This window comes from Telopea speciosissima, chromosome 10 (assembly GCF_018873765.1).
Source record: "Telopea speciosissima isolate NSW1024214 ecotype Mountain lineage chromosome 10, Tspe_v1, whole genome shotgun sequence".
Classification (NCBI taxonomy): Eukaryota; Viridiplantae; Streptophyta; class Magnoliopsida; order Proteales; family Proteaceae; genus Telopea; species Telopea speciosissima.
The window spans coordinates 30,842,815-30,863,758 of NC_057925.1; the positions used below are offsets into that span (position 1 = coordinate 30,842,815).

Genomic DNA, 20,944 nt, shown 5'->3' on the forward strand with positions numbered 1-20,944 from the left:
TTCACTGTCATCTTTCTCACCATCTTTGATTCCTGCTCCTTTATCCTGCTGAATCGGTCCCCCTACACTGTCATAAATAGGGTATAAATTCATTTCTCGTAGGGTGTCGAACCCGATAGCCTCCCTAGTGCTTGACTTCCTGGGTTCCTGATCAAGGTCAACCTCGAAGCAGAGGAAAACCCAAGTGAGTAATCGGCTATAGGGTGGTGCGTGGCTTCGAGTGGAATCCATAACAGTGCAAGCCATGTGCTTCATGATTATGTAAGGTAGACAAACAGGTTGGCCAGTATAGAGGGAGTGAGCCAATACAGCAGACATCAGAGGAAGGTGAGTGCTACTTGCCTTAGAAGGAATCAGATTGGTTTTAGCAATGAATGTAAGGACTCGCTGGCAAGGAGGAAACATGGAGAGATCCTTATTCTTCTTGTACCTATTGTTGGTGAGCACTTGGAACAACTCTCTGCTCTCTTTTGGAGGCAGGCTTTGATCTGGGCGGCCGCCCGAAGAATAATAAACCTTTCTCCCCTCTCCCAGAATGTCAAGAATGATTCCTAATTCTTCAGTGGTAAAACTGAAGGAGACCCCCTTTACTACTGTAGACAGTCTGAGATCATCGTCATCTCCCTCTGAAAACAGAAATTTTGAGTAGAATTCCGTAATCAGGGCGGGATAGTAGAACTCAGGCAGAACTAGCAAGTTGGACCACTCCAACTTCTCGAATCTAGTCTCCACCTAATATGCCATCATTTCCTCAACAGTAATGTCCCTTTCCATGAGGATTCTTTTGCTGAAAAGACGTCCCTGGGAGTAACCCTCTGTTCCTCCAGTGGTCAGCCGAGACACCCGGTGGGTGACAAGAATGGCAGGCACGATGGCAGTGTCTCTCTCTCTTTTTGGGGCCATGAGATCACCTACACTTACGAATCAACACCAAGTAAAGTAGCAAGAAGGTAAGCCAAAATGGGGTAATGATGTATGTGATTGATAAATAAGTTGGAGAAATAAAATGCCTAGATGATGTGGAAATCATTGGATGAAGAAAGTGATCAATGAGAAATAGAATATGGATACCATGAGAAATGTGTTTGAAGCAAGGAAAGGAGACAAGATCGATATACAAATGAAATTCATGTGAAACCCCTAATGCTTGGGTGTGAAGGGATGGGGATAATGTGAATGATAGATGTAATTGACTACTTTACATCCCAACAATGTCAAACCAACAAGTTGTGGAATGGGATATCCCAACTTGGGCAAGAACAATTTGTTGGGGAAAGGAAAATGAATACTAAGGATTGTGCAAGTAACTCAAGAGTAAAATGCAATGGGGAGTACACTAAGAGGATGAACTATCAAGAGAAGGAGATAGACTCCAAGACTTTTATCTACTATTATGCAATGTATAAGGAATGTACTTGGTGGCATATCAATAGATGATTTGGTGAAGTCTAGGTGCATGTAAATGGATTAAACATGAACTTGAAAGGTTTCTCAAGTATGAGGAATTGAAGAGTTTATTCATTCAAGCCTAGAACCAATCCAAGATAACTAACTAAACAAGTTAAACAATCTCTAAAATGCTTAAAGGATATAAAGAACAAGTAAGAAGCCGCTCCTATAGTGCCATTAATAGTTAGAGCTTGAATCAAACCCAAAAGCCTTAGTCTAAATCGATTTTGGCATGAACTTGGTGTATATGGTCATAAGAATGCAAGCCAAGCCAAGACATGATCATGCTTGGGATGATTTATCTCAAATCCAAGAGGAAATGAAGAAGAAGATGAAGAGACACAAGCAAAATCTCTCAAAGAGAAGAATAGAGAATTGCAAAAGGAAATGGAGGAGAGAAATTTACCTTGATTGATTGAGAAATGATCATTGAGACTTGAAGTTTGCAAGTAACTCCTGAAAAAGCCTTTAGAGCCTTTCTCCCTCTCCCTATGGTTGTGTTTTCTTTTGGAGCCAAAGTGAGTTTTGAAACTCACGGTTTTGTTTTTGCTAAGATTCCTCGAACGAACGAACGAACGAAATCAGTTATCGTGACTCCGCTCGCCAATCCATCCCGCCTAGAATTTGAAAAGTCATGTCTTTATAACTGAACGGATCAATGAACGGATCCACCGCCATGAGTCCGCCCGTAGATTCGATCGATTCATATTCTCTCAGACTTTTGGTTTACTGAGAACGGACGAACGAACGGATTCACATTCCGCATCCGCCCGTTAGTCCACTCTCCTTATCTTGTGAGGGAAACACGAACGGAACCAGAGCACTGAAACCGCTCATGAGTCCACTCGCTGTTCTTTTAGGATTTTGATCCCAGACTTTTGAGACCTTTTGACCAACCCATTGTATGATGATTTGATGCTTACACCCTAGGTTGGACACCTTTGTTGTGTGACCCATTTGTGGGAACCACCTAAGTCTAGCCAATACCTTGAACTGAAGAAGATTAGGACATATACCCAGCCATGCCAACCAATGAGAAATGGCAGGCATTGATGACTGTTGTGACTCCCCTCTTACCCAAAAGGGAGGAGAGTTACTCTTGAGAATGATGACCCTCAGATCCCAGGAATTGGTGGACTCAGACCTTATGAATAGGAAGCCTAACCCTGTGGGTAGATATTAAGTGAGGAAAGTATTGGGCAGGCTTGGACTGGTTCATTTGGAAGTGAGCCACAGAGGCCATGTATAACTGGAGACCATTCATGACTCCTGAGTTAGTGACAACTCTATTTGTACTTTACTTGGTTCCTCCAAACCATGTTTAGACTCATGGAGGAAGTCCTACACCATGAATTGAATCTCCAAAAGACTTAGTAAACCATACTTAGTAAACCATACTCAAGAACTTTTGTTCTTGTGATTTAACTTAGATGACAGATATGTCCGTAGGGATATGGATGTAATTCTTAAATTTTTGCCTAAATATTGGTTTGATATATATAGGTATGTCTCTTAGAACCTTGAACTTGTATAAACTAGAGTGATTCTCTAGTCTACAAGTATGACCTTACCTAGGTTTTATTGTGATCGCCTAGCTGGGCCCTGACCCTTGGTCATGTTGGTCACGGATTAGTAGTCAACTACCTTGATAATAACTGAGCAGACTAATAGTATGAGTTGACTTAGACCTACCATAGAAGGTTGTTTGGCTCTCGAAAGAGGACCATAAAGGACTTTTCCGTGTAATGTCACCGTGATATGGGTTTAAAGATTTTGAAAGCTGAAACTGAAGGATGTAACAAGACCTTCTTCTCCAATGATAGATATGAATGGAGTAATGGGTCACCAAATGCGTTCCCTCCGTACCGGAAGTGGACAATAGGAGATTCCATCAATATTCCAAGTCATTCTAGAGTTGGATGAGGTAATGAGATAACCTGAAGTGACAGTATTTAGAGTGTGGACCCTATTGTGGGACTGGATCGGTTGGACCCTGTAACCCAAGGACAACTGGATAGTGAAGACCTGAATGGTATCACTTGATCTGGGAGCTCTAAAGAACTCCCTATTCCTTATGACACAGTTTAGTGTAGAAGACTGTGTGGTTACTTTTGGAATGTGGTAACTACCGAGTTAACCTAATGGAGCTTAGGGTTACTATGAACCACATCTTGTGGTGATGAAACCCTAGGAAGAAGAGAATTGAAGGACCTGACCTGTTGTGTCAACTAGACACTACCTTGCCTTGACCCGACCTTAACTTAGTTCAAGTAGTGGGTATTTGGAGGTATTGTTGTTCAACAAGCCTTCGCTTTGAGACCCGGGTTGCCTCAAATTTCAAGGATGAAATTTTTAATAAGGTTAGGGGGATGTTACACCCGCACCCCAAATATCCCCTTATACCCAGGGGCAATCTAGAACTTACCCAATGGGTAATGCCCTATGGCTATGGTCAACACTGATGACCTGAAATTGGAAATACAATAGGAAGGTATTTTAAATTCGATCCATACATTAGTTTCACATAGAGAACAATAAAAATATTACGAGTGGTTTTGATCCAAGTTTGATACTGTATATTGCTCTTGGACATGGTATCGAATAAGGTTTGACAGGAACATAACTTGTTACACCCGTACCCCAAATATCCCCTTATACCCATGGGCAATCTAGACCTTACCCAATGGGTAATGCCCTATGGCTATGGTCAACACTGATGACCTAGAACTGAAAATACCATAGGAAGGACCCCCTCGAAGTTTTGAAAGGGTAGGCCAAAGCCCTGCAACTTTCCTTGAAGTTTGGGCCATGACAGCAGCACCGGAGTCACGAACGGACTCACTCTTGTTGAATCCGCTCGAGGATCCGCCGGTGCTATCATCAGCAATTCTGGGTTATTTTTAGGTGGGACCCACACCCCGTGTCCCAGACACCCTAGTTGAGCTCTTAGACCATGTAGACCCCTACCCTTACCCTTGGTTGGTTAGGGGGGCCTTGAAAGTGGGACCCACAAGGCCAAACTCAAGTAATTAATGGGTTTTATACACCCTAGCCTAAACCAAACAAGACCTAAGGGCTAGTAAGTCCAATGAGGCTTGGACCCTACCCAAACAGACCCTAACTACCTAAATGGACCTAAGGCCCATGACCTGGACCAAACATGGCCTAATGCCTAACCCAAACCCTTTTAAACCCAAGGACATAAACCACATCCTAAAGACCCCTAACCAAAAACACCCTAAGGTCCCTTCTACCCCCTTAAAGCTAAAAGAACCCCTTTTTATTCTCTTATCCCTCTCCCTCCCCAAAACCGTGGAGGAGAAGAGACAAGAGAAGGAGAAGGAGGAAGCAAGAAGGAAGAAATAGAAGTGGAAGAAGAATGAGAGGGGAAGGGAAGAAGATGGTGTTGGACAAGTGAGTGTCCATCAAACCCGGTTTGGTCCGGTTCAACCCGATTCACTATTGTATTGAACATTTATACATTTTAGTTTGATATTGTCACATGCGATATAAACTTTTTGAGCATTATGTGTCCCTAAGTTTTACTTAAAATGGTAGTCTCGACTAGGGTTTGGGCTGGGCACCCTTATCATATGGTCGTCGCATTGGGTATGCCTAAACATGTGATGTCAGGGTACGAATGCGAGTGCTCACATGTTTGATGTGTGCATTGGCGAAGAATCTATTTTGTCGATTCCCTCATGTATTACTGCCAGATGTAGGAAGGGATAGACATGTGTCACCGACACCCTTTACCTGAGGGAACCCTGTCACTGCAAAGTGTGATCGCATTCTTTGGTTCATCAATGACTGAGACTCAAATGAGTCAAGGCCGGTGTTCTGGGAATGCGTGAACACTTTTGTGAGTGAAGGAGTTATCCAACACGATCACCACTGCCCGATTGGGGAACATCAAGATAGAGACTGTCTGTGCATGGTCGGATCAGAATCTAGATCCAGTACTGTTTTGAAAATGGTTTTTGCAAAATTTATTTTACATAAAATGATACATTATTTATAATTATTTGAACAAAGTGTTTTATCGAGTTTTGCGGGACCTATCAGATGCACAGATGCTCTTATATGGACATGTACTATGGATTGGGGTTTGGCAGTACATGTGTACATGCCCTAGATTCCATAATGATGGTGTTGATTAGTGGGGGGGGTTGTATATGATAATTGTAATCATATAGGGAGTTATTTAGAATTTGCTAATTTAATTGGCTCTTTATTTAATTAATGGATATGGTGGTAATTGTAATTATCCATTAATAATTAAATAAAGTAGCTAATTTAAATTTTCCCTATTAGATTCTGCTTCTTCACCTTTGGAGCTGAGTTTAAACAGAACTGCCAAACTGAGAGAGAGAGAGAGAGTATGACTCTCACTGGGATGAACTAATCCATTTGGTTTTTTAATTAAAACCTAGGCCTATATATAGGGGACCAAAAACGCAGAGGGGGTACACTGCTCCACGTTTTTTACAGACCCCCTCTCTCCTGCGTTTTGGTCTCTCTCTCTCTCCCTCTTGTGATCTCTCTTCTTCTTCTTCTTCTTCTTGCTTCTCTCATCTGTGTTTGAGAGTTAGGGTTTCTGAAACCCTAGATCTATGCTGAAAAATTCGAGAGCATCTGGGATTGGCTTGAAGAACCTTGGTAGCACCATTGGAGGTTCAGATCTGTTTACTTGGAGCGCTCACTGGAGGAAGAACTACTGTCTATTGGAGGAGCAACACTTGAGGCTCACCAGGTTAGCAGTTCTTTATTAATTCCTTCAGTTATTTAATTATTAATGTTTATGGGATGCGAACGAAACTCGAATCGATTAATTTCCACTGCGCATTCGAGTATGGGATGGATCCCTCTTGCCATGTGATGAACTAGAGATGAATTTCTCCGTTCCTATTGTGATGATTAATTTTATGGGACATAATAGGGAAGGAGAAACCCTAATAGGGATACACCAGGATTCCCGTGGGCGACCATGGAAAATCCTAAAAATTAAATGAGGCACCTATGGGACACCATGGGATAACCCAGGGCGTGTAATACCCTAATTGGTTTATAATTGGTTTCCTTAGGGAACCATGATTTGATCCCTGGACCATAATTATGCCTACAGATGGGAGCTATGCCAAAATGGTTGGCTGCCCCACATCTCCTCCTCTTGCTAACCGGACCAAGAAGGAAGAAGAAGGTGAAGGAGAAGAGATGGAAAGGAAGGGAGGAGAGTATGAAGACTCACCTAGGACTCCACCCCTCCATGGGAGGACCTCACCAAGGTAAGCTCCCTGAACCTGGTTCTCCCCCTTTTTCCCTTTGATTTTGGTAGAATCCTTGAGCTTGGATTGACCTAGAGTACCCTTGGGACTCAAGGTAGAGCTCGGTCCCTAGTTGGACCTCTAATGGAGCTGACCTAGGTCTGGTTTAACCCCCTTGGTGCTGCAATGGCATCTACTGTTGAGAACTTGGGTTGTAGCCTTTGAAACCCATCTTTGTGGACCAAATTGAGACCCAACCTTGTGGATCTTGAATCCATGAGCTTAAGCCTAGGTTCTAGTGACCCTAGGTATGCTTAGACACCCCTCCCCTGTTCCTGAGATGCTATGGAGCTCGGAGCTCCAAGCTCCAAGCTGGAGCTAAAACTCCTTGAAATCTCGGAAGAGACTGCCGACGGACGAACAATTGGACCCATCTATTGTGGTACTGCCCGTCAGTCCGCCCAGTATAAACCCTGTGTGTTAGCCTGAGCGGACGAAGGCAAGGATTCACTCTGTTTGCCTCCGCCCAAAGCCTGTTGCTCTCGGGTCCTGTCTCAGGAATCGAACGGATGCAGGGGCGGACCCAAGAAGCACATTCGCCCGTGGATCCGCTCCCTTTTATGACTGTCTCAGGTGTCGAACGAATCAACCACCGAACTCAAGTAAGAAGTTCCGCTCGCCCTGGTTTTACCTTTTGTCCTGAACGGAGTCAGGGGCGGATTCACCCTGTTTTCCTCCACCCGTGAGTCTGCTCGTGCTGTCTTGGTTGAAACTTGGTTTTAACCATTTGGGGCCTAGCATGGGACTCTCTTATACTTGTTTTAATGCTTCCTTTTATATGTTAGGTTGGTGCACCGGTGAGATTCATGTGAACCACGCCGGATCACACCCGATGCCCGGGGAGATTCATGCCAATCACGCCCGGTGACACCTATGCCTGGTGAGTGGGTTGTCACGCCCCTATCCCGATGTTAGATAATTTACCACATAGGGGTATGATTGGGACAATCACAAATCATCCCAACACCTACCAGGATCGCAGATACAGTGTCCCGAGCCACAGCCCACCCTGTCATCACATCTTGATAACAGAAAGGAACGTACGAAAAGGAATAAATCTTTCCAGATACAGAGTTAGCGGAAGCAAAATTAAATTAAATCATGTGAAATTATAGAGCATCGGTTATCTAATGATAACACATATTACAATTCTAGCATAATTAACCAATCATTACTCTCCTTATAAATAAAAATATAGTTTATGCATGGATGTGGAATGAATATAGAAATTAAGTAATAAACAATTGCCCCAAAGGCATAAATTCTTGGGTGTACATCTACATCCAAGCCACGATCATCAACTCCACTTGATTCGCATCCAACGACGTTCGTCAAGAGGTTATCTCCATATGAACTAAAATGTGATTGCACAACGGGGTTAGCTACTCTAGCTAGTGAGGGAGCAAAGGGGAATGCGCACACATCACACAATCAATATCAAACAGAATGATGCATGCTAATGTTAGATTCATTTTCCACCTAACACACAATTCTATCGGTCAAGTATATGCTACTATGATAGCTCGGGAGACATTAAGGGTCACTTATCCAATCACCCCAATGAATCCTCAACTATCACCTGGGGACCTGCGCCGGTAGAAGCCATCATGACCACCCAGTGGCAAACCCCGATAGCCATCACTATCCCTGCCCTGGCCTCTCCCACCTCCACAAACTGCAGGTGCTCAGACTATCCAACACATAAACCCCTATTGGCAAGGGTCGTAGCATAAGGGAGCAAGCATCCTAGCCACAGATATACTATATACAAGTCCTATCGTCTCGAGAGGTATTTTGGGGGCATTAACGTCCCATTCCATCTAGTTTCCGGGTACCAACACGGCACGGTACATACAGTTCAGGATGCAATACAATAATTTTTATAATTTAATAAACTACATAAATTGGGGTTCCAGTATCGGCACACCCGGCACCGTAGCCCGATACAATGGTGAGCATTATTCTATCACATTCATAACAATTCACAATTTAATAAAATGCAATGCACACCATGCTTATAAATATATCATATCATGCTTAACATTAACAATTATATAATAATCAAACCCAACAAAGTCACCCAGAACCCACTCACCAGGCATAGATGTCACCAGGTGTGATTGGCATAAATCTCCCTAGGCATCGGGTGCCATCCCGCGTGATTCACATGAATCTCACCGGTACACCAACCTAGACATACAAAGGAAGCATTAAAACGGGTATAGAAGGGTCCTAGGCTAGGCCCCCAAATGGTTAAAACCAAGTTTCAACCAAGACAGCATGAGTGGAGTCACGGGCGATCTCAGCAGAGGTGAGTCCATCCCTGACTCCGTTCAAGCCAAAAGGTAAAGTCAGAGCGAACGGACCCACGAGCGGAGCTTCTTACTTGAGTCCGGTGGTTGATCCGTTCGACACCTGAGACAATCATAAAAGGGAGCAGATCCACGGGCGGATGTGTTTTTTGGGTCTGCCCCTACATCCGTTCGATTTCCTGAGACAGGACCCTAGAGCACAGGTCCCGAGCGGAGGCAAACAGAGTGAATCCGTGCCTTCGTCCGCTCAGGCCAAAGCATAAGGTTTACATTGGGCGTACTGACGGGCGGTACCACGATAGATGGATCTGATCGTTCATCCGTCGACAGTTTCTTCCGAGATTTCAAGGAGTTTCAGCTCCAGCTTGGAGCTTGGAGCTCCTTAGCATCTCAGGAACAGGGGAGGGGAGTCTAAGCATGCCTAGGGTCACTAGATCCTAGGTTTAATCTCATGGATCCAAGATCCACAAGGCTAGGTCTCAATTTGGTCCACAGAGATGGGTTTCAAAGTCTAAAACCCAAGTTCTCCAACAATGGCTACAATTATAGCACCAAAGGGTCAAAACCAGTCCTAGGTCAGTTCCATTAGAGCTCCTACTAGGGACCGAGCTCTACCTTGAGTCCCAAATGGAATTCTAGGTCACCCAAGCTCAAGGAAACATCAAAACAAAGGGAAACAATGGAGAAGAACCAGGTTCAGAGAGCTTACCTTGGGGAGGAGCTCCATGGGGAGGTGGGATCCAGGGCTAGGTGAGCCCCCTTTCTCTTCTCCCTTCCTTTCCATCTCTTCTCCTTCACCTTCTTCTTCCTTCTTGATTCGGTCAGCAAGAGGAGGAGATGTGGGGCAGCCAGCCATTTTGGCATAGCTCCCATCTTCTTCCTTTCCCCTCTCATTCCTCTTCCACTCCTACTTCTTCCCTCTTTCTTCCTCCTTCTTCTCTTTCTCTTGTCTCTTCTCCTCCACGGTTTTGGGGAGGGGGAGAAATGAGAGAAAAAGAGGGTTCTTTTAGTTTTAAGGGGGTAGAAGGGACCTTAGGGAGTGTTTGGTTAGGGGTCTTTAGGATGTGGTTTAGGTCCTTAGGTATTAGGCCATGTTTGGCTCAAGCCATAGACCATTAGGTCCACATAGCCTGTTAGGTCTGTTTGGGGTTCACCCGAAGTCCATTGGACTCAATTGTCCACTAGGGCCTATTTGGTTTAGGTTAGGTTATCAAAACCCATTATTCACTTGAGTTTGGCCTTATGGGTCCCACTTTCAAGGCCCACCTAACCAACCAAGGGTAAGGGTAGGGGTCCACAGGGTCCAAGGGTTCAACTAAGGTGTCCGGGACACGGAGATGTGGGTCCCATAGGAAAAAAAATCCATAATGGCTGATGACAGCACGAGCGAATTATCGATCGGACTCACCAATAGTGGATCCGATCGTGACTGCGGTATTGCTGTCATGGCCCAAACTTTAAGGAAATTGGCGGGGCTTTGGCCAACACTTCCAAAACTTTGAGGGGAGTCTTTCTATGGTATTTCCAGCTCAAGGCCATCAAGGTTGACCATGGCCATAAGGCAATACCCATTAGGTAAAGGTCTAAACTGCCCCGGGCATAAGGGAATATCTGGGGTACGGGTATAACATGGGTTCTGGGTGACTTTATTGGGTTTGAATATTATATAATTGTTAATTATAAGCATGCTATGTATATTTATAAGCATGGTGCGCATTGCATTTTACTTAACTATAATCTGTTATGAATGTGATAGTATAATGCTCACCATTGTATCGGGCTATGGTGCCGGGTGTGCCGGTGCCGGAACCCCAATTTATTTAAATTATGAAAACTGCTGTATGTCATCCTGAATTGTATGTGTCATGCCGTGCTGGTACCCGGGTACTAGATGGAATAGAACGTTGATGCACCCGGAATACCTCTCGAGACAATAGGCCCTGCATATAGTATATCTGCGGCTAGGATGCTTGTTCCCTTATGCTACGACCCTTGCCAACAGGGGTTTATGTGTTGGATAGTTTGAGCACCTGCGGTCTGTGGAGGTGGGAGAGGCCAGGGCAGGGGTAGTGATGGCTATCGGAGTTTGCCACTAGGTGGTCATGATGGCTTCTATCGGCGTAGGTCCCTTCATGATAATTGAGGTCTCACTGGGGCGATAAGATAAGTGACTCTCAGTGTTTCTCGAGTTATCACAGTAGCATATACTTGACCGATAGAATTGTGTGTTAGGTGGAAAATGAATCTAACATTAGCATGCATCATTCTGTTTGATATTGATTGTGTGACATGTGTGCATTCCCCTTTGCTCCCTCACTAGCTAGTGTAGCTAACCCCGTTGTATAACCACTTTTTAGTTTATATGCAGATAACCTCTTGACAAGCACCGATGGATGCGAATCAAGTGGAGTTGACGACCGTGGCTTGGATGTAGATGTACACCCAAGGATTGTGCCATTGGGCAATTGTTATTATTTAAGTTCTGTATTCATTCCACATCCATGTATAAACTATATGTTTATTTATAAGGAGAGTAATGATTGGTTACTTATGCTAGAATTGTAATATGTGTTATCATTAGAGAACCGATGCTCTATAATTTCACATGATCTGATTTAATTTCGCTTCCGCTAACTCTGTGATTGGAACAATTTATTCCTTTTGGTACGTTCCTTTCTGTCGTCATATAATGATGACAGGATGGACTGTGGCTCGAGACACTGCATCTGTGATCTCGGTAGGTGTTGGGATGATGTGTGATTGTCCCAGTCATACCCTTATATGGTAAAATATCTTACATCGGGATAGGGGCGTGACATAACTTCTTCAATATAAATGAGATTTAAGCAATCATGGATTTGTTAGAAAACTTTGTTTTGATAGCTTTTCAACAAGTTTAAGATTGCTTAAATCTGATTTATATTGAAGGAGTTATGTACCGATCAAACTTAATTTAGTGTGCTCGAATGCTATCAAAATCGCTCTGAATGAATTTTTGAATATCAAAACAAATTAATATTTTACCGCACTTTTGGTTTTTAGCAATGTTTTACCATATTAAGATTTATGAAATTTTTAGATTTGAGAAAATCCTAGCATTAGAAAGTTGAAAATTGTACCTACCGTCGACAATCCAATTTTTGTTTTTGAACTAGGGGTTGATTTTTTTTCCTTTTGGAATTTTATGTTTTAACTATTTTTATTGGATTCAAATATGGGGGAATTTGTTTATTTATGAATAATATCTTAAGTAAATATTTATTTAAATAATATTAGACATAACTATGTGTCTGTCTTGGTTTCTGGCAGAATCTGGCATAAATACCTGTCTGTCCTAGTTTCGATGGGCATATGTGTCGAAACCATTGAAATATGGTCGAAACAATTGAAACCCAGTCGAACTCAGAGATTTTTTAAAATCTCCCTTCAACTCATCTCGAAAACCTGAGAAACCGAGTTAACTTGGTGGTTTCGACAGGTTTCGATCGAGTTTTTCTTTCATACTTCAAAAAAAAAAAAAAAAAAAAAAAAAAAAAAACCAAAACAAAACAAAACAGAAACAAATGTATGTGTGGTTACTGCCAAATGGCAAATAGGAAGTAGTGACGTAACAGGAACCATTATTTTTTCGGTGAACTTCCTCCTTACTTTTCAGTCCTACAAAATTAGGCCCGACTGCTTGACCCCTGTTCCAGGGGACGGGAACAGAGACGGCGGAGGACGAGCACTGAAAGGATAGGAGAAAAATCCAACGATGAATAAAAGCCGAAGAAAAGCTAGGATGTCTTCTTCTTCAACAGAAGGGAAAGGTCTTCAATCGAATGCTTCAGGAGAGGCGGAAGCTTCAAAGGGTGGTAGCATTCGTGGTAGAAGTTTAGAAGATGAAGAAAGTCATCGATCAATTGAAAGCAGCCATGTTTCGTCCACATCCCCCTCCACTATAGGAACCTGCACACTTATGTGCCCAGGTAGTTTGTGATTCTTGTTCTTTAATTGAAGCATTCCCTTTCTGACATTTCTTCTTTCCTTGGATTTGAATGTTAAAGCTCAGATATGTCTGTGATTACCTTTTCCTCATTTTCCCTTCTGGAAGTCATCTTGGTGTGGGGGCTGTTTTTTTGGATAGTTTCTCTTTGACTTACCATTTGGTATGCGTTGTTCAGCTGGCAAGTTTTTTTCTATTTATTTTCTTTTAAATTTTCCATTTTCTTTATGTAATTTGTACTCAAGTTATTCATCTGATTGAGTATATTTGGCTTTACTACTTTGTTACCATTGGGATAAGTTTTGGCTAAAGGGTAAAAGAAGCTATGGCTTGAGGCATCTGTTGCTTTTCAAGAGTTCTATGATTTCCTTGTGTATATAAGGCATCCATTTCTTGTAGTATAGACATGGGTCTCTTAGGATCCATTTCCACCTTGATTGTTTGCATGTATGGTCTTGGCCAGCATGAACCCCTGACATTTGCTTTTACTTTGGTAACCCATCACCAGTCTATTATAAAAAGTTCCTGCTTCAGCTGTAAGGGAATCACCATTGGCATCTTCAAATTATCTCTTGAGCCAATCATACTTTTGTAGGGGAAGATAGTTGATGTTGGTTCTTTAGAGAGAAGATAATATAATAACTTCAATCTGATTTTAATTAATTAATAAATAAATAATAATAATAATGATGGTGATAATTTAAGAACTTGAGAAATCAGAACCAAAGAAGAAGAAAGAAGAAGAGAAAGATGAGAGAAACCGAGAGGTGGAAGAAGAAGAGCTTTGTGATAGAAGATGTCCATCGTACCAGCCTTATGTCATTATATATAGAAACCAAATTGTAGAGTAGTTACAAGGGAAACATGACTCTAACAACTCTTTAATGTAGTTCTAGATAGGGTAGAGCCCTACTAGAAGCCAATTAAACGAGGACCAATAACAAGGAACTAAGGGGCTGTTGGTTCTGCAGTTTCAGTAGGACAGAATTGCAGTTTTAGGTCAAATCTAGGGCTTAGGTTAGGATAATGGAAGGGGGGGCTAAGGGGGTATGGCTAGACAGGTTTATAAGACTCTAATAATGTAGGTATTATAGAGTTCTAAGTGTTTTGAAAATTCTGTAAAACTGGACAGTAAGTCAGGATCGATTATGGGTTTTGGGGAAATTAATGAAGGATGAGGGGATTAGGGTTTTGATGGACAAATATGGCTTAGCAGTAAGATCTAGAGTTTAATGGAATTCAAGCAAAAATAAAGGGGGATCAATTGGGGAAGGGAGTAGAGGATTAGAAGAAGAAATAAATGAACAAGTTGCAGCAGAAATCCACTAGCAGCAGCTTGGACAGATGTGAAGGATAGAACCACCTTTGAATTGGGATCCTCCCGGCCGTCACGGCGCAAGGAGTCGATCAGATTCCACCAATCCCTTTCCACCTTGATAGAACCACAAGGATACACACTCACAAGGAGCACAGGAGCAGCAACAATGGCAGCCAACAAGCAAAAGCTTTTTTCATTAATCAAATTCGTGTTCAAGGTTTTACCCCCTTACAACCTTATATAAAAGGCTAAAAAATAGACTTCTACTCTAAAAAGGAAAGGTCTAACCCAATCTTTAACCTATTAGGTAACTTAAACTGACTAGGAAACTAAAATACTAAAAGAAATAGACTCAAAACCTGGCTGGACTTATAGAATCCTAATCCAGCCCAACTTACATCACGTGACCACTTAAGTTGTCACATGACCTCTTAAGCAAGTCATATGATCACTTAAGTGATCACATGACCACTTAAGTGATCACATGACCACTAATTATATAAAAATCAAAACTAAGGAATTAAAACAGCTAATCCCGTATGCAACCTAATTACCCATATTTTAGGCCCATAAAAGTGGTCTATTACATAGAAAACCCATGGGATCAAAGGCCCAACATACATATAACCCAATCCTAGACTTATTTCTAAAGAAATTAGCCCATTTCGGTGATGAATCTGCATCAACTCTCCCCAACTTGAAAAAATTCGTCCTCGAATTTTGCAATGATGAGGGGGAAAGAACATATGAGTAGCAGCTTCAACCATTCCCAAACAAAATTCTGGTGATGCAGGAACATTAGGGATGAAGTCTTCAAGGCGTGGAGCTTTCTCTTCGAAGAACCATGGTGGCATAACAAACTCTACGTGTTTGATCTCTGAATCACCTGTGAATGCCCTATCCATAGAGTCTTCAGTGTTAATAACCTTCTTAGACACCAACTCCACCTCTTCATCTTCTACTGTATTAGTCTTATCTACATTGGTTTCTTCGACATAGACCACTTCAGTAGGATCTTCTACATGTTGATTTTCCATCTTTGAAGCTATAGGAGTGGTCTCTTTCTTTTCATCACAATTCACTGTCACTTCAGATTTATTTTGAATTTCCTTTGGCAATGAAAATATGTATTCTCTATACCTGTCTGTTTCTTTTCTGTAACCTTTGAGTCTATCCCTGTGATCTCTGGCAGGGGTGACTCTTTGGTCTCCCAACCGTTGCAACCTATCCAGGATGGTTTCAGTTGCAGCCCTTTGTTCAGCAGCAAATTTCTGGAACAATTCCAACATAGCAGCCATAGGATCTGCTGATGGATTTACTACTTGATTACCATCCTGATCCATGGCTCTGATACCAAATAATGTAGTTCTAGATAGGGTAAAGCCCTACTAGAAGCCAATTAAACCAGGACCAATAACAAGGAACTAAGGGGCTGTTGGTTTTGCAGTTTCAGTAGGACAGAATTGTAGTTTTAGGTCAAATCTAGGGCTTAGGTTAGGATAATGGAAGGGGAGCTTAGGGGGTATGGCTAGGCAGATTTATGGGACTCTAATAATGTAGGTATTATAGAGTTTTAAGTGTTTTTGAAAATTCTGTAAAACTGGGTAGTAAGTCAAGATCGACTATGGGTTTTGGGGAAATTAATGAAGGATGAGGGGATTAGGGTTTTGATGGACAAATATGGCTGTGCAGCAAGATCTAGAGTTTAATGGAATTCAAGCAAAAATAAAGGGGGATCAATTGGGGAAGGGACTAGAGGATTAGAAAAAGAAATTAATGAACAAGTTGCAGCAGAAATCCACTAGCAGTAGCTTGGACAGAAGTGAAGGATAGAACCACCTTCAAATTGGGATCCTCCCTGCCGTTACGACGCAAGGAGTCGATCGGATTCCACCAATCCCTTTCCACCTTGATAGAACCACAAGGATGCACACTCACAAGGAACACAGGAGCAGCAACAATGGCCGCTAATAAGCAAAAGCTTTTTCATTAATCAAATTCGTGTTCAAGGCTTTGCTCCCTTACAACCTTATATAAAAGATTGAAAAATAGACTTCTACTCTAAAAAGGAAAGGCCTAACCCAATCCTTAACCTATTAGGTAACTTAAACTGACTAGGAAACTAAAATACTAAAAGAAATAGACTCAAAACCTGGCTGGACTTATAGAATCCTAATCCAGCCCAATTTACATCACATGACCACTTAAGTTGTCATATGACCACTTAAACAAGTCACATGATCACTTAAGTGATCACATGACCACTAATTACATAAAAGTCAAAACTAAGGAATTAAAACAGCTAATCTCGTATGCAACCTAATTACCCATATTTTAGTCCCCTAAAAGTAGCCTATTATATAGAAAACCCATGGGATCAAAGGCCCAACATACATATAACCCAACCCTAGACTTATTTCTAAAGAAATAAGCCCATTTTAGTGATGAATCTGCATCACTCTTACTTAGATAAGCCTGGAAACTAATTACAATAGGAAACTGAAATATTATACTAGGAAAGAGAAACAATATAACAATTAAATTCCAATTTACTTAGCTAAGACTATCACCCCACGATATGTATCTTTAGCAATAATAATAGTCAACAACAACAACTCAGCCTTATCCCAACTGAATGGGGTCGACTACATGGATCCTTGCCCTCCAATCAGTTCTATTCAAGGTCATACTTGATACAAGGCCTAAGCTATGCATGTCTTTCCTCACCACTTCGCCTAAGGTCATTTTAGATCTGCCCTTGGTTCTTTTAGTTCCTTCAATTTGAATAAAATCACTTCTCCGTATTGGAGCATCCAAAAGCTTCCTTTGAACATGGCCATGCCACCTCAAACGACTTTCTTGTAGCTTATTATGTATCGGAGCTACTTCCAAATCAGTTCTAATATATATTTTTTTGATAGGTAATTTCTGTTATATTACAAAAAGGAAAAAAGGAAATCAAAAGGATTAAATGGTTGCAATTAGGTGATGACAATAATAGCTTCTTCCATAAAGCTATGAATTGTCGGCAAAATCGTAAACATATCCTTCAAGTTAAGAAAAGTAATGGATCAACTGTTGTAGCGCTTATCAAGGAAGAAGCTATTTCATTCTATAAAAGTCTTTTTTGGGACGGATCATGTTGATGAGAGGTTTTGTCCCTCAGATATTCCAATTAGTAAATCTTTACCCCTGGATTCAGCAGATTGCTTTAGAGGTGAATGTGACTGCTGAAGAAATTAAAAAGGTTGTGTTCTCTTAAATGATTAAAAATCTCCATGTCCGGATGGATTTGGTGCTCGTTTCTTTAAACATTCTTGGGACTTGGTGAGCGAAGATTTAACTATTGCAGTTAAATGGTTTTTTTGCAAGTTCTAATATGCCTCGGTCTGTTAATGCGACTTTTATTAGTCTGATCCCTAAGGCTGGAGATGTCTCGTCCTTTGCTGGATATCGTCCAATTGCTTTGTGTAACCTAATTTATAAAATCATTATGAAGATTCTTTCTAATAGATTGCAGCAGGTAGTTGGAGATGTGGTGAATGATACTCAATCAACTTCTATCAAGGGTTGTTCTATCGCGGTGCCGTAGCACATCTTTATATTTTCATAGGTCGCGGTGTCAAAACACACCTTTACATTTTCATGATTTGCATGTCGTGCCGGGCAGTATCTTGGCTCATTTTATAATCATGCTTATTCATTTCTTTCATTCATATCTTTCCCTCCATTCATGTCTCTTAGCATCATGAGAGGTACTATATAACTTAGTACATTTGGCATTGTTAGAACCATAGGGTTATACTAGTCATTATTTTTATTTTTATGTGGTGTTTAGTCCCACATTGCTAATTTGTATTTTTCTCCTTTCTATTCAATATTATAAATAGAAGAGCCTTGGATTGTCATAGATCATTCAAGCATTATTCCACAAACCTGTTTTGTTAACAGGCATGCTAAGTATATACATTAGATAATATACCTTATACATAATTGTAATCAATGGCATATCATCACATCATAAACATTTAAACATTCATTCCATCATTCATATAGATCATAACATACAATAGAACACTTATTGAGTAATCCTACTCACTTCCAAACGCGTTCCAAACTTCTCACTTTTAGTTAACCTCGAGTGGCCATACGGGTCATCAAAACTCAATATTTGTTGAATTATGTGCACCAGAGGTCTTTTGGAGTTTTGGGGGTTTATTTTTATCTATAGCCGACTCTCTTAGTAGAGTCAGTTATAGTAGGGATATTAATGTCCTTTGTAATTTGTTCTTCAATTATAAATAAGAGGCTTGGGGTGATCATAAGATCATTCAAGCATTACATCTCTAATTGTTCTACTAACATGGTATTAGAGCCAAAACTTCTGATCTAGGTTACAGAACAGCCACCCATTCCATCGTCTCTCTCTCCTCATTCCTCCTTTCTTGTTTTCTTCTCTCCTTCCTTCCCTTGGTTCTCACCCTTCTCAAAGGGCTGCACTAATGAGGTGGTCAATTGATCTAGTTGCTGCCCTCCACCTTACCTCAATGATTTAGGATTTTTTTTTTGGATCGATAGCTGCTGTTTCTCTCTGTGATTTTTGGAGTCCACTTTTTTTTGGAGATTGAAGCTCTGCTATTGGAGATCGAGTCTTCCCTTGTTGGAGATTCATATCTGGCACCATGGACAGCATCTATTGTCTTCTTTCATAACCAACAGAATGTTTTCCCCTCTATTGATCTCAACAGCAAAACCCTGACACATCGATTCTTTGGGTGCACTTGTCAGAAGTTGCTGCTGTTTTTTAGGGAAGTTCTGCCCTTCCTAGAGGAGAACTCGACCTGAATTTCAGCCTGTTTCATCAAAGATATTTGAAGTTATTGCTTTTCCACCTCTTTCAGGATTGATTTTGCCCAGATATCAATCTGAATTTTGGTGTTTTCTTCCTCCACAAATCTGCTTCTTGACTTTTGGTAATTAGATTGTGTGTTAATGTCTGATCTTACTACTGATACCTCCGGAGTCAAAGGACGGACAAGGAATCACTATCTCCCTTTTGCGGCTGCCATTAAACTCAATGGTACTGATTAACTGATGTGGTCCAGATCTACGTATTTGACTATTGCTGGTCGTGGTCTTACTGGACATCTCATTGGAACAACTGTGAAGCCAGTTGATGATGGTCCCCTTAAGGATCAATGGGCTTCCAACGATGCTATGGTGATTTCTTTTTTGCTGCACTCTATGCAGCCGGAGCTTTCTAGTGGGCTATTTATTACTTGATACAGCCACCCAAATATGGACTGCTGCAAAGGAAACCTACGGGTAAGTGGGGAATGGTGCTTAGGTATATGAAATACGTAAGAACCTTCATGACACTACACAAAAGGACTTTACCATCTCACAGTACTATGCTGCCCTTGGGAGTTTATCGCAACAATTGGACCATTATTTTGATTATCAGCCAACCAATGCAATCGACATTGCTGCCTATCGAAGCATGTGGATAAAATACGGTTGTATGACTTTCTTGCTGGTTTGAATTTTGAATACGATCAGATTCATGTTCAAGTACTTAACAGGTTTCCTTTTCTCACCCTGGAGTAGTCCCATGCCTTGGTTCATACTGAAGAGAGCTGCCGAGCTGCTATGTTACATTCCTCTATTGAGAGATCTGCCCTTCAAATCGGAACTGGTTCTATGTTATCTGATCGGTCTCCCCGCACTATGGCTGATTCTACCAAGGAGGTCGTGAAATGTGAATATTGCAACAAACCCTATCATACCAAAGCCAACAATTGGAAACTCCATGGAAAACCTGTTGAGGTCGTGAAATGTGAACATTGCAACAAACCCTATCATACCAAAGCCGGCAACTGGAAACTCCATGGAAAACCTGCTGATTTTGAGGCTAAACGTGGTTTGTGGAAAATCTAAAAACAAGGCTAATCACACTAAAGCTGTTACCACTGCTCCCACTTTTAAACTTGATCTCTCTTAGGAAGAAGTCCAGGCTTTTTGTCGTATGTTAAAGGCTTCCGCTGCATCTACTACATCGACTCCTGCCAATTCTTCCAACCCCATCAGGTTCCAATTTTGCCCATTAGAGTATTTCGGTTGTGGGTCATTGTGCATCGATAGTTTCTAGTCCATGGATTATAGACTCCGGTGCCACTAATCATATGACTAGATCTTCCAGCCTTTTCCATAAATATTCTCCCACTTCTGGCCGGGACAAAGTCAAAGTAGCCGATGATTTCCTTTCATCTGTTTTTGGAAAGGGCTACATCCGCTGCTCCCCTTCCATTAGTTTATCTTCCGTTTTTCATATTCCTAACTTTACTACTAATCTTCTTTCCATTAGTAGTCTTATTAGAGATTTGAATTGCAAAGTAACTTTTTTTCCATCCCATTTTGTTTTTCAGGATCTAGTAACGGGGAAGATGATTGGATATGGCAGAGTGCATGGTGGATTGTACCTGCTTGATGATGGTTATCCTCCGACTGCATTACCTTCTCAACTATATTAGAATTCCTTGTTCCTCTAAATTACAAC

General features: G+C 41.4%; 1 protein-coding gene across 3 annotated transcripts in view; it reads left to right on the plus strand.

Moving 5' to 3' along the window:
• The first annotated feature begins 12,811 nt into the window (after positions 1–12,811).
• LOC122641435 (SAC3 family protein C) overlaps positions 12,812–20,944 on the plus strand; it is a 43,278-nt gene continuing 35,145 nt past the window's right edge. For all 3 annotated transcript variants that reach the window (XM_043834668.1, XM_043834669.1, XM_043834670.1), the window contains exon 1: positions 12,812–13,053. In XM_043834668.1, coding sequence (XP_043690603.1) covers positions 12,840–13,053 — 214 coding nt within the window. In that variant the 5' untranslated portion in view covers positions 12,812–12,839. The remainder of the gene's footprint in view (positions 13,054–20,944) is intronic.